This window comes from Vidua chalybeata, chromosome 16 (assembly GCF_026979565.1).
Source record: "Vidua chalybeata isolate OUT-0048 chromosome 16, bVidCha1 merged haplotype, whole genome shotgun sequence".
NCBI classification, from domain to species: domain Eukaryota; kingdom Metazoa; phylum Chordata; class Aves; order Passeriformes; family Viduidae; genus Vidua; species Vidua chalybeata.
In genome coordinates, this window is record NC_071545.1 from 9,966,145 (window position 1) to 9,979,813 (window position 13,669).

Here is a 13,669-nt window from a genome sequence, read left to right on the forward strand (position 1 = left end):
CACCTAAAGAAAAAATGGGGGAAATTCTATTAATATCTTTGTTTTTCAAATTACAATGAAATTACCTTGGCTTTTTATTTCCCTCAAAACATGGAAATGGCTTAATGGCTTTTCATTTCTCTTTCCTGTCATTGCAAAGAGAGCTTTTAATCTGAATTTGGTCATTGCTTTATATTAGACCTAGATGTTCTCTAATGCAGTACAATAAGATTGATTTCTTATGTTTTAGTTAAAACACTGTGCATTCTTCAGTTAACCTCATTTTATTAATGCCAGAGTAGTTCTAACGCCTTCATATACTTTTGGGATTCACTTTTCCTCAAATGTGATGATTACAGATAACTTGCAGATCTTTCTGTAGCAATAGTCTTTTAAACCACAATGTGGCACCTCCAGAACAATTTTTATTTGTCACTAAGTCATGTTTAGTTGGGAATTCCCCTGCTTTTAATGTTTTTGGTTTATGTTTTCTGTGTAATTATGTATTTAGAGAGATAAGTTGTGTGGGGAGTGCACGCCAGACACTTGAGAAAGTATGTGCTGTCACATCTTGAGGGACAAGAGAAGTCTGGAAACATTTCAAGTAGAATTGTGTCAATGCAAAGCTGATTAAATATTACTTTTCTGCTTCCTAGCTGTTGCTCCAAAGTTTCCTTAAAAATAAAAACTCTAGGAAACTGCAGGAGGACGCAGTTTGATTTTTGTACAGCTGCTGTGGCAGGCTGTGTTCATGTGTCTGTATGTATATTGTGCTGTTCAAAAACAGGGATGGTCAAACTAGTGGTCAGTTATCGTAGCTGGCATTTCACTTTATCTCCTTTCTTCATGATCCTGGTGAGATTCCAACATCTGAGACACTCACTAAAAGCAGTGTTGGGGAGCAGGCTGGATCATTCAGACTGTGTGGTTGAGTAGAGGAGGTGGTAAACACTCAGAGGAGAACAGAACTGACCAGGAGAGCCTGGTGTTCCCTCCCTGTGCTGCTGCTGTTCAAGCATTCCATCCTTTTCCAGCAGCACGGGATGAAGGTGCCCTTTGATGATGGTGTCAGGCAGTTCTCCAGCATTGTGCAGATAAAGGCTGCTCAGCAGGGCCGCTTACAGAATAGTGAAAAGGTCTGTGGAGTGAGTTTTCATGTGAAAAGGTAACTGCAGACAAACTGAAAAATTAGTTAGAAATGCTACATAGTGATGGCTGTTGTAAAGATCCACACTGATGCCGGAATAACCAAGCCTTGTTCACCTAAATAATTTATCACAGTCCTGCTGTGGACCTGAGCTGTGATCTGGCTGTTTAGAGAAATGATCAAATTAAAATGTAATATATTAAGTAGTGATTAAAATCTAATTCGTTGGTCCAGGGAATAAAATATTTGATTTAAATCTTTCTTCCTCTCTTTCCTGCCTCTCCAGGGAAAGGCATAGGATTTCAGGTCATGTCTGGTAATTGAAAGAATAAGTTTTGAGTAGATGGTTGCCTCCAGCTGTCCCTCTTGTGAGAGGGTGGAGATTTTCATGGTGGAAATTCTGCATTACAGCCTAGGAGGAGTTTAGAGGACTTCATAGCTTGGTAGTGCAGGTACTGAAAGTGGTTTTGTAATAGATGGTGGCCAAATTAGTCTTCAAAGATGCTAAAATGTTGTTTCCCCTGACTTAATAATTTTTATTATCTTTTTATTCAGTTTAAATATTTGAGAAGCTATGTCTGATCAGTGTAAAAGTAGAAAAAAGGATGAATTTCATCCTAGTTGTTTGGAGGACAGTTTGGAGCATGTGAGATGCTCATTGTCTCCATTCCTTCCGTTTGAGATGAGGAAGTAACTGAGCTGAAGTTAGACTGCAGCCTGAAGAACGGAATGTGCTGCTGATTTGTACATTTATTTGATATTATTGTGGGCTTTTTCCTTTCATGCTGTGACTTCTGTTTTGGTTCAGCCTGCCACAGAAGGGGTAGAGGTGAGAAACTCAGTGCAGGCACCAGGAACTTTTTTTTGTTGTTATGATTTCTTTTGTTGTTTTGTTTGATTTTTTTTTCTTTTAACTTGTGGTTTGTTAGTTTTATTATTGTTTTGGGCACAGTGCATTGTGCCTCTGAGTGCAGTGCTGTGAATTGTCTTCTGTTTGTCTGTGCAGAGCTGTTTTGATCACATTGCAGTTACGGATGTTGAGCATGTTTGTACCAGGAAGAGCAGGATTTTTAGTTTCTGTGAAGTCATAAATGGTTTCAAAAGATTTTTATGTATTCTCAGCCCTGCACTTCAGCCCATGAGAGGGGTCTTGTGGGGTCTGTCTGGGCAGATCAGGTTAAAGGAGTGGAGCCTAATGCTTTGTGTTTAAATTCAGTTGAGCAAATGTAATGCACTTGATAAAATCATCTTGGATACTGGAACTTGGTTTTAGAGAGATGGTGAGGGTGGTTTTGCTATTTTGTTATAAAATATAAAGATGTCCTTTCCCTTTTCTTACTGAAGGAAATCTACACTTAGGCTAGCTGAAATACAGTCTTTAAATTGCACAATGGAAAAAAAAAGCAAAATTATTTTGGACTCCTGGAGAATTTAATATCTAGTGAGAGAACAGAGCTGACTTTACAGCAACCAGCTGTTTGTGAGATAGGCTGAACAGTGCTGTGAGAAAGCTGAATCTCTCTTCATGTGTAGTCTGGGGGTGTGGGGTGCGTAGCAGAAATGGTGTAGGTGGAAGGCCTGCCTGTTTGATGGATGACCCACTTGGTGTAGAGCAGTGAGCACTCTGGAACTCCCCCATCAGCAGTATCATTACAGTGTTTAGCTCTTACCTGTACCACTCTACTGGAATGGAAAATAAAATTTAAACCATGATATTACCAGAGGGGGTAGGGCAGACTTCCACAGGTGCAATTTTTTCATGCATTATGGCAAGTAGATGCTGTGTATATGTTAATCTTCTGCATTTGGCTGCTGGCTATGCTAATACCAAGGGAAAAAAAGAAGTAAGATGTGTGATACTGTTTTTATACATTATAGCCAGTAATATTTATTTAATTGTGTTTCTTTGTATCTGTAGGAAATGAAGATTTGTTCAGCAATTATAAATTTATTCCATCTGATCCCAGCTGCCCCACAGACTCTGGTTAAACCTCTTCTGGAAGTTGTTATGAAAACAGAACGAGCAATGTTAATCGAGGTAAAAGTGGAAGTTAACATTGCTGAAATTTTTGCTTTATAGTCTTAAACATTAGTGTATGATAATTATAATATTTTAAACATGGTGTGAGAACATTTGATGCTAAAATATGCTCTTCAAGCCTTTAGGAGGTATTAACATTTGCCTTACACCCTTAGAAGTGAAGTTTTGGAAGTGTCAATAAATTCTTATCATGAGAGTTCTGAACATTTTGTATCTGTATAAATGCCAATTCAAATGTATTTTTCTGAGTGGTAGTAAATTAGTGGGAAATACTCTATACTCTGCATTTTTAATTTAAGGTTTTGAATTTTTCAGGCTGGCAGTCCATTCAGGGAACCACTGATAAAGTTTTTGACACGTCATCCATCCCAGACTGTGGAGCTGTTCATGATGGAAGCCACTTTAAATGATCCACAGTGGAGCAGAATGTTTATGGTAAGCTGTGTGGGGAGAGGAGCAGGAAAAAACCCTCAATTTGACAAACCTGATGAACAAAAAGGTTTCATCTTTTGCATCTTTTTTTTGCTTGTATGACCTTGTAGTCCTTAATCATGGTCTTATTTTTGACTGCAGGGTTCCTGTTCCTGGTTTTGTATTTGTTTGTCTTGAAGTGTTGATTTTATACCTTTCCAGATCATGTAAGGCTATTACTGAAGTGTAGATGTTATTTTTATATACATGAAATACAACCTCTGCAACTTTAGTGTGGAATATAAAAGCTACAGGATGATATAGTCGCTGGGTATTTTGGCTTTTAAAGGTTATTAAAATTATTTCTTCTCCTTTTGCAGAGTTTCTTGAAACATAAAGATGCCAAACCTCTGCGGGATGTACTGGCAGCTAATCCCAACCGATTTATCACCCTGCTGCTGCCTGTGGGTGCCCAGGCAGCCGTGAGACCTGGCTCCCCCAGCACCACCACCATGCGTCTTGACCTGCAGTTCCAGGCTATCAAGGTACTCATTTATCTTGTTTGTCTCTGCACTGGATAGCTGAAACCTCTTCAGCTGCTAGCCTCTTGCATCCAGGCTTTCAATGTGTGTGTGTATTACAGCTCATAGAAAACCACTTGTAAAAATGTGGAGTGTTTGTAGTCAGAGCTGCTCTGAGAAGAGAAAAGAGACTCAAATTAACTCTGCTTTTCTTGTCAAGTAGGATACAAGAGGACAGCATGACAACAGAAACAGAAATTTATTTTTTTTAATCTAAACTATTTTGTATTTCACTCTTTTGTTTTGCTGTTGAATATTTTAGAACCCTTAATTGACCTTAAGCAAGTGCTCGTATATCATTGTTTCTCCTGGCAGATCTCTTGTGTGTTGACTGTGCATTTGTCTTGTTTTGCTTTGGACAGATCATAAGTATTATTGTTAAGAATGATGAATGTTGGTTAGCAAATCAACACTCCTTGGTGAATCAGCTGAAACGTGTATGGGTGAGTGAAGCTTTTCAGGAGAGACATAGAAAGGAGAATATGGCTGCAACAAACTGGAAAGAGCCCAAGCTGTTGGCCTATTGCTTACTGAATTACTGCAAGTACGTAAAAATCTTTGGTTCCTAGACCCTGCATGTATTATTTTAACTTTGAAAATACTGTAAAGGTATATAGGCCTACTAAAAATGGTTTGCAGTTACTGAAGAGAAAGTGTAATATATTTCATAATACTGCCATTAGCTTTAAAACCATGCACGTGGTATTGGCTGCTCTTGCTTCTCTGCTCCTTTAAAAGATTAATTTCATCAGCATAGTAGTTTGCGTATTTTTTTCACAGAAGCTTTGTATTTTATGTGTTTTCACAGAAGGAATTATGGTGATATAGAGTTACTCTTCCAGTTGCTTCGAGCTTTTACAGGCCGATTTCTCTGCAATATGACTTTCTTAAAGGAATACATGGAAGAAGAGATCCCCAAAAACTACAGTATTCCCCAAAAACGGGCTTTGTTCTTCCGGTTTGTAGACTTGAATGACCCAAACTTTGGAGATGAGCTCAAAGCCAAGGTAACTAAAGCAATTAAATCAAAGAAGCCTGGTATTTAGGTTTCATTTTCTTCTTGGGAGCTAGGGCAACAAAACTCCCTTACTTAAATGTCAACGAGTTTGATAATTGGCAGAGTCATTTAGGTGAAAATATCATACCTGAAGAAGAGCGATAATAAACAGAGACAGCAATTCATCTTGTGTTCAATGCTGGCTGCTTTAGGTTACACTTTCTAAGAATCTGTGCCCTTGGAAGGAAGAAAGGGGAAAAAGTTGGTGTGTGTCTTTTTTCTTGGGGTTTTATGTATAGTTTCCTTTTGTAACTCACTGAGTGTGTCCAACAGGCAGGTTTGCATGAGGCAGTACTTGAATATTGGCTGCCATTAGAAGAATAGAGTAGTACAGTAAAATTTACTTTCTTTATATTCTGTAGGTGCTGCAACATATCCTGAATCCTGCTTTCTTGTACAGTTTTGAAAAAGGAGAAGGTGAACAGCTGTTAGGCCCCCCAAACCCAGAAGGAGATAATCCAGAAAGCATCACTAGTGTTTTTATAACAAAGGTAACAATCTGTTTACATTGAAGTATTCGAAAATTAAAACCAAAAGTTGTTCCTTTCATTTGATTTCTCATCTTGATGTGATTTAGTTGTTCTGTTTTGAATGTTATGGTCTGTTATGTCAAATTGCTTCATAATGTTGAATGTGAGATCCATTAGTCATCAGCAGAATGGGACTACTATTTTCAGTTCATGCTGTTTTCAGATCTGGAATGTGGCTTTAGAAATGGGCCTTACTTGGCTATAATCCCAGTCTTTTTTATAAGGAAAGCTTTCCATGACCCAACATCAGTGTCTTTCTAATTCACTGCTGTTTCATGGAACCAGTCAGAGGTTATAAAGTAAATGTTGTTGAAGATGAGGGTTGGGGTTTTTAATTTATTTCTTTTTATAGGTTAGCAGTTTGGGAGTTCCCAGATGTGCTCATTATTTAAAGGTTCACACTTCAGCAGTGTTTTGTGTGTACTAAACTGAGTCAAGAAAGCAATTACAATGAGTTCTTAGTCTTCTTAAAAACTGCTCAAAAAGCAAAAATTTGGGACTTTGCCTTTATAATGATAAAAGTCAGTTTTTTGTCAACTTCATTCTCTCCTCTTTGATCCTGCCTGGAACTAGGTACTTGATCCAGAAAAACAGGCTGATATGCTGGATTCTCTGAGGATCTACCTGCTGCAGTTTGCCACGCTGCTGGTGGAGCATGCCCCCCATCACATCCACGACAACAACAAGAACAGGAACAGCAAACTGCGGCGCCTGATGACCTTTGCCTGGCCTTGCCTCCTGTCCAAGGCCTGCGTGGACCCAGCCTGCAAGTACAGTGGCCACTTGCTCTTGGCACACATCATTGCCAAGTTTGCCATTCACAAGAAGATTGTTCTGCAGGTATTGACCATGGGCTTGTGTTAAATTCATGGAGTGCTTTCTTTTATTTTAAGATTCAGAGTAGAAGCTGCACGGTGGTTTTGAATACTGAGTGTAATTCAAACACCACAAACAAATGCAGAAGCAGCAGGCCAAATGTTTAATACAGATTTACTTGGGAGTAGGAGAGTATAGAAAGAAGCAGGAAGGGTAAGACAAGTAGATGTTTTGGTTGAATTAACAAAATTGGGAATGTTTCTTCATTTAAGAGAGAGACACTTCAGTTGAAACACAATGTGGGGACCAAAGGAAAACTACAAATTGGACAGTGGAGAGGGAGGAAGAAAAGGGAATGTAAAGGAAACAGAAGTATATGCTCCATGCTTCTGCTGCTGATGTATCATCATATTTCTAACAAATGATGGACCTTTAGAGAAAAATTGTGTTTATAAATTGTGCTTTGTTTTTGTAAATGCAATTTACAAAACAGTAATAATGCTGATGAGAAGCTCTGCTGTTCAGGTTTTTCACAGCCTTCTCAAAGCTCATGCAATGGAAGCCCGGGCTATTGTCAGGCAGGCCATGGCTATCCTGACTCCAGCTGTGCCTGCTCGAATGGAGGATGGACACCAGATGCTCACTCATTGGACACGAAAAATCATTGTGGAAGAGGGTCATACAGTGCCCCAACTAGTACATATTTTGCACTTGATAGTGCAACATTTTAAGGTACTTGTACTGTTACTCTGGTACTCACTGTATCTCCTGTATCAAGGAAGTAAACAGTTTGATTAGAAAAACAGCGTAATCTGATTTATATGGATTAGCTTCAAAATGCATCATTTGTCTGTAAAGATACTTATCTGTAACTGAATACAACTGTTTAATAGCAAGTAATTTATTAAGCTCTATCATGATTGAAGCTAGAACTCCAAATGTCAGGTTAGAGTCTGCAAGGTGAATTCATTGCACATGCATTAGCAGTGTTCTGTGAAGATTCTCTAAGAGTTCTTTTAAAAAAGTACAGAACTATATTTATCGCCATCTTCCAGTAATCCTTTTTTGTTTGACTTTATATATTCTGTGGGATTGACTAGAACACTTTTTTCTGCAGGCAGTGTATGTTGGGAAAAATTAAACAAATGGGAGAATGGTGCAGAATGTCAAGATAGAAGCATTTTTGAAAACATGTATTAAAATGCAATCCAAAGAGACAGCTAATAGACATTTTTCAGGAACTGATGCCTCAAAAATTTTTGAAAGAATATCTGAGTGTGTCCAAATGTGAGTTGAAGCTCTTTAAAGGCTTGGAAAAAATTGGTATGACTGGTCCTTGAGAAAAACCATGACTCTTAAAAAGAACGTGTTCATTTGAGTGCATGAAATCAGTAGTCACTCCTGAAAGTTGTAGCCAAAACACTATTTTCAATGGACCAGTTACTTTTCCATATTGCAAAATTTGAAGTGGTACAGGTTTAGCAAACTTTGGGATTGATGACTGTTCTACAATTTTGCTTTATTTCAACTTTGTAGGTTTTGTGTAGAATGTTATTGGTTAATGACTCACATTTCTGTGAAACCATTTCTCAGGTTTATTATCCTGTGAGACATCACTTGGTTCAGCATATGGTTAGTGCCATGCAGAGACTGGGCTTCACTCCCAGTGTTACAATAGAGCAAAGAAAATTAGCTGTGGATCTTGCTGAAGTTGTTATTAAATGGGAATTGCAAAGAATCAAAGACCAGCAGGTAGGAAATCAAAATAAATGGGTAAAGATTGAACTGTTCCACAGTTTAATGTACTTTTTTTAACATGCACATTGCTGATATTTCAGCCAGATTCAGATATGGACTCAAGTGCAAGTGGAGAAGGAGCAAGTTCTGCCTCATCTGCTGTTAAAAGAGGATTGTCTGTGGATTCTGGCCAAGAAGTAAAACGATTCAGGACAGCTACAGGAGCAATAAGTGCTGTAAGAGAAAATCAGGATTTGTTCAGAGACTCTAAGTAGTGTAATTGTTTTTTCCACATGACTCAAAACTCCCTGAATTGAAGGTTTTAGCTTTAGCAAGTGTTTAAAATCTGTTCTTGTAGTTTTCCTCCTCCAGTCTGGCTGATGGCTTTTGTGTTTTGTGTGCATGCAGGTGTTTGGACGGAGCCAGTCCTTGCCAGGAGCTGATGCCCTCCTTGCCAAGCCCATTGACAAGCAGCACACAGACACTGTTGTGAATTTCCTGATTAGAATTGCTTGCCAGGTACTGTGGTTATTCTGATATGCAGATACCAATGTGGAGTAGCAGCCAAACCCATAAACCCCTCTTTTCACAGAGGTCCTTTTAGGCTTGGATTATTCTAATGTTTCTATGCTTTGTTTTCATGATTAATTTACATATCTGGGTAATGCTGCAATGTATGCTTGTTCTTTTACCTAGGTTAAATGTCAAGAATGCTTTATCCCAAAATATTTAGAGATTTTTACAGACTGTATCTAGGGGTAATGATTGTAGTTTTATTTTCAAAATCCTATACATGGAATTACTTTCCTGCAGCATGTAGAACTAAAGTTTTTCACCACAGTTGGAGGGAATTAACTTTTCTAGAAGGGGGAAAATTATCTGGGTGTACCTCCAAGCTGACAAATTTTATGGCTTCTGCTCCTGCAGCAGACTCAGCTGGTAAGTAGCATGGGATTTTATATCCCACAGTCTATTGCACAAAGAAGATGTGCTCTTAAGTGTAAAGATGAATTGAGTAAAGAGCTGCACATGTTTATGGATACCTTGCAAACAGTAAAGATTAACCATCTTGAGTATGTTCAGAGTTGTAGTAATAAAGGATGGCATGAAACTATTTTTAAATACACCTTTGATGGGTGATTTGGGTTAATTAGCCAGCAATTTAGACACCAGTTCTGGTGTTTACTATTAGTTGTCAGCTTTTTATGCACTAAATGCTGTGTGACTGTACTGATAAAACTACTTAAGCTCATCCTTTTCAGAAATAAGAAATTACATGCTTGCATGGAATGAATAATAAATTAATGACTTGATTCCAAAAGGGTGTAATTTTGTTAACTCTGATTAATTGCTAGGTAAATGACAACTCCAACACTGCTGGATCCCCTGGGGAGTTGCTGTCTCGTCGCTGCGTCAACCTTCTGAAAACAGCTTTGAGGCCAGACATGTGGCCCAAGTCAGAACTGAAGTTGCAGTGGTTTGATAAGCTGCTCATGACTGTGGTAGGTAGCATTCTAGTCCTGGAGGTCTTTAGGTTTCCCTGGCATGTGAGATGATTGAATACCAGTCATATCTGGATATAGATTTTTACAGTACTAATCTGTTCTTTGCAGTGAAATAAATAAGTGCTTAAGTATGTGAATTGCAGAAGTGATTGTAATTTCTAGAGCTGCAGTACTCACTGGTTGGTGTGGTTTATTTATTTTTGGGGGTTTTTTCTTAGTAGGTTTTAACAGATTTGATCTGAGTTTAGTAATCTGTGTAACAACCCTTACTCAGCTGCCTTTTTGTATGCTTTCTCTTTAGGAGCAGCCCAATCAGGCCAACTTCGCCAACATTTGCACTGGCTTAGAGGTCTTAAGTTTCCTGTTGACTGTGCTACAGCCCCCTGCTATCCTGAGCAGCTTCAAGCCCCTCCAAAGAGGGGTAGCAGCCTGTATGACCTGTGGGAACACCAAGGTTTTGAGAGCTGTCCACAGTTTGCTGTCTCGCTTGATGGGAATTTTCCCTACAGAGCCAAGTGAGCGGTGTTTTCTTCCTCCTTTTATCCTTTATTGCTGCATAACTTAAGTGGTTGAGGGTGGGATGAAGGCACTCTTTGGAATGTGCTAATATTCTGTTTTATGATTCTTGCATTTAATGGTCCATTTTAGCTTGCACTTTCAACCTCTGATTAAAAAAAGAAAAGCTGAAAGAAGTAATCATGTAGAATACATCATTATCCATTGACATAAAAACTTAATAACCTGTGGCTGTCATAACTTTAGTTCAAGAAATGCATGCTATAAATTTAATGTATTTCTGCAATTAGAATTTTTCAGCTTCAGAAGTGCATTTTTTTAGGTATTAAGTTTTGGTGTTTAGCTGAAACAAGGAAGGGAGATAAAGTGTAAAAAAGAAAGGCAATAAGTAATATGCTGTGTCTTAGTAGAAGCTAATTTAGATAATATTTTCTTGGAAAAAAGTAAATCGGTAATGTAAGACTGCTCATCAAATTGAGTTACTCAGAAGTGGTACACTATTATCAAAGACATACTGGTATAATAAAGAGGTTTATATAAATGAGGGATCTGCCTATGTCACCTTAGAGTGTTGACAGTATAAGACTCCAGTGGTGTTTTATTGACTCTACATTCACAGTGTAACTGTTCTCTGCCTGTGCTGTGGGTAATGTTACCAAAACTAAACACACCTCTGAACTCTGCAGGTACCTCAAGTGTAGCTTCCAAGTACGAAGAGCTGGAGTGCCTTTATGCTGCAGTTGGGAAGGTTATTTATGAAGGACTGACTAATTATGAAAAAGCCACCAATGCCAACCCTTCCCAGCTCTTTGGTACGTGTCCCACACCCCTGGCAGCTCTGTGGGAATGCCCCTGAATGAGTCATGTCTTTGTCATGAGTTTCCTTTTCCATAAATCCGATCTGATGCAGAGGAAGCTGTGGGAAGCATTTCAGGCTAATTTGAGAGCCGAGCTTGGGATGTCATAGCTGTGAAGAAAGGGAATGGAGGGGGGTTCATTGTGTTCTGTCTGCTCCCTGAAGTGACCTGGGAGCAATTTTTGAAGGCTGGGATCTGTAGATCTACTAGGTGGAAGCCTTTTAAAGTGCAAAGTATTTAAAGTGCATAGGGAAAAGGTGCAGTATTGATATTAGGCAAACAGTAAAGTTACTGGCAGCTTCTTACATGGGAAAAAAATCACATCCTGCAGGTCCTCTGAGATACAACAGTTCAAGGAATCTGTGTAGAGTCTTATGTGTTCTACCTTTCTTTTTAATTTTCTAAGCCTTATTTATTAGCTGATTTAGTTAGTGTATTAAGATTCATGTATTTATAGATCTTAAACTCTCAGTAATCAAGAAATTACAAAAATACTATTTTTTCTTGTGTGACAAAATCTGAATTTTTAGCATAGACCATTCTGAAGAGCTGAAATGTTTTTCTTTTCTTGTTTTTCTTTTTTTTGTACTTACTGAACAGCTAGACAACTCAGCTACATAATAGAATGACAAAGATATATAGGAATAATAGAGTTTGGCCCAGAACTGGTTGTGTTGGTAATACAGACCTGAAATTGTACAATGTTGGAAAACCTGCTGATTTAAATGGCAAATGTCCTTCACTGTTCTATTCTGTGAGCTGTGTAGATGGCTGCAATTTTACCTTGGGAATTGCCTATTTGTCAGATGTCAGGACGTGCTTTACATCAAACTAACCACGAAAGATGTTTCTTACATTTTGTCCAAAGCTCCCTTAAAAGCAGCACAATCAAGCTGTCAGGGGGAGCATTTTGTAGTAATTCTGTGGCTCAGAGGCTGAGCTTTGTGAGCCAAATTTTGTGCTCATCTGATCAGAAAAAGAAGTCAGATCTTTGGCAAGAGCCATTCAATGACCAGAGCATGCTTCTGTAGATATGCTGTGTAGATACGTTGAATTATGAAGTTGCAGTAGGTTTTTTTTTTAGTAGGTATACTTTTACAGTGTGTGCTATTTTTTTAAAGGGTGAAGCAGTCAACTTAACTTCTTCAATCTACAGAAACTGATTTATTAAACTTTATAAAGTTTCTAGATTAGAAAACCCAAGTTACCATTTCTTAATTACTAAACCTGGGCCTACTAATTTAAAAGTTTTCTACTTTTTGCTACTAAAATAAATGTGCAATATCAGGAGTAGTTACATTTTTTTAAGGTCTTGGGGAAGTATTTGTTCTCAATCCCTTTCTTCCTGTCCTCCCTTTTTCCCCTTGCTGTTCATCACACACTTGTATACAAAACTTTGAAATGTTTGATTAGTGCAGAAGTAACCTTTTAGACTTACTCTAAGGACTAAAGTTGAGACTGAAATTTTTCTCCAAATCTCTCCAGATTTCTAATATTTGTAACCTGGGTAGTCCCATCCTTTCATGGCATCTGTACCTTACTCAGGTCATGCCCAAGAGAAGTTTTAATTCCTGAAACCTTGTTTTTATCCCTAGGGACTCTGATGATTCTGAAATCTGCATGCAGCAACAACCCCAGCTACATTGACAGGCTGATCTCAGTTTTCATGAGGTCCCTGCAGAAGATGGTCAGAGAACACCTGAACCCACAGGCAACAGCAGGAACAGCAGAAGCAAACACAGGTATTTCCTTGTACAGTCTGTTAATGATTAAACGTGTTAGAAAGCATTAAAATATCTTCATGTTAAAGGGATTCAAATGACTTTGCAGTGTTTGTGTCCATTATAACTTGCTGAAAAATACTTCAGCCTTAGTGAGTAGTACTACTGAAGTATTGAGAGCTAAAAATGCACTTAGGAAAGTTACCTGCTTAATAGATGAATTTCAGTATTAGCCCAACCTTTTCAGTGAAGGGATAGTGAAACATTTGTTGAGTTGCAACATAAATAGAAGTCTGAAATTCTTCAAGGCTTTAGAGGGTTGAGGGGAGAGGGGTTGAATTTTTTGATTGCTCTGTGCTTTCAAATTTTTTTACTCCTTCCTATTTTAAAATATTGGAACAAATGTGTTTGAATTAACTTGTGGGAGCTGATGCTTTAGCTTTTAATCTTAAAATAGCATCATTTTCAGTCAGTATAATTCTGTCTGTTGTCAAATGAATTAGAAAAAAATCAGATGTTCTTGTAGAAGAAAATACAGTGCTGGTGAAGAGCCCTGTAATTTACTAATGAATAAGCTACTGAAGTAAACACTTTGAAAGAATTGTTACTGTTAGATTCCCAGCCCAAACTTTATTAGGTAAATGAGAGCCTTGTAAATTTTATTAACATTGAGAAGCAATTGGAAAATTATTAAACTTCCTAGATAAGCTGGTCAGGAAATTAGCTGAACAGAATTAGAGAATTAGCTGCATCACAGACAATTTCTTTCAC

General features: G+C 38.1%; 1 protein-coding gene across 1 annotated transcript in view; it reads left to right on the forward strand.

The window, feature by feature from the left end:
• Positions 1-13,669, forward strand: part of TRRAP (transformation/transcription domain associated protein) — a 74,167-nt gene that overhangs the window by 26,370 nt on the left and 34,128 nt on the right. Inside the window, exons 32-46 of the mRNA XM_053957443.1 lie at positions 3,045-3,164; positions 3,483-3,602; positions 3,959-4,123; positions 4,522-4,703; positions 4,968-5,166; positions 5,579-5,707; positions 6,320-6,586; positions 7,088-7,294; positions 8,156-8,314; positions 8,401-8,535; positions 8,708-8,818; positions 9,655-9,801; positions 10,106-10,319; positions 11,007-11,132; positions 12,773-12,919. Of these exons, the coding sequence (XP_053813418.1) occupies positions 3,045-3,164; positions 3,483-3,602; positions 3,959-4,123; positions 4,522-4,703; positions 4,968-5,166; positions 5,579-5,707; positions 6,320-6,586; positions 7,088-7,294; positions 8,156-8,314; positions 8,401-8,535; positions 8,708-8,818; positions 9,655-9,801; positions 10,106-10,319; positions 11,007-11,132; positions 12,773-12,919 (2,428 nt within the window). The remainder of the gene's footprint in view (positions 1-3,044; positions 3,165-3,482; positions 3,603-3,958; positions 4,124-4,521; positions 4,704-4,967; positions 5,167-5,578; positions 5,708-6,319; positions 6,587-7,087; positions 7,295-8,155; positions 8,315-8,400; positions 8,536-8,707; positions 8,819-9,654; positions 9,802-10,105; positions 10,320-11,006; positions 11,133-12,772; positions 12,920-13,669) is intronic.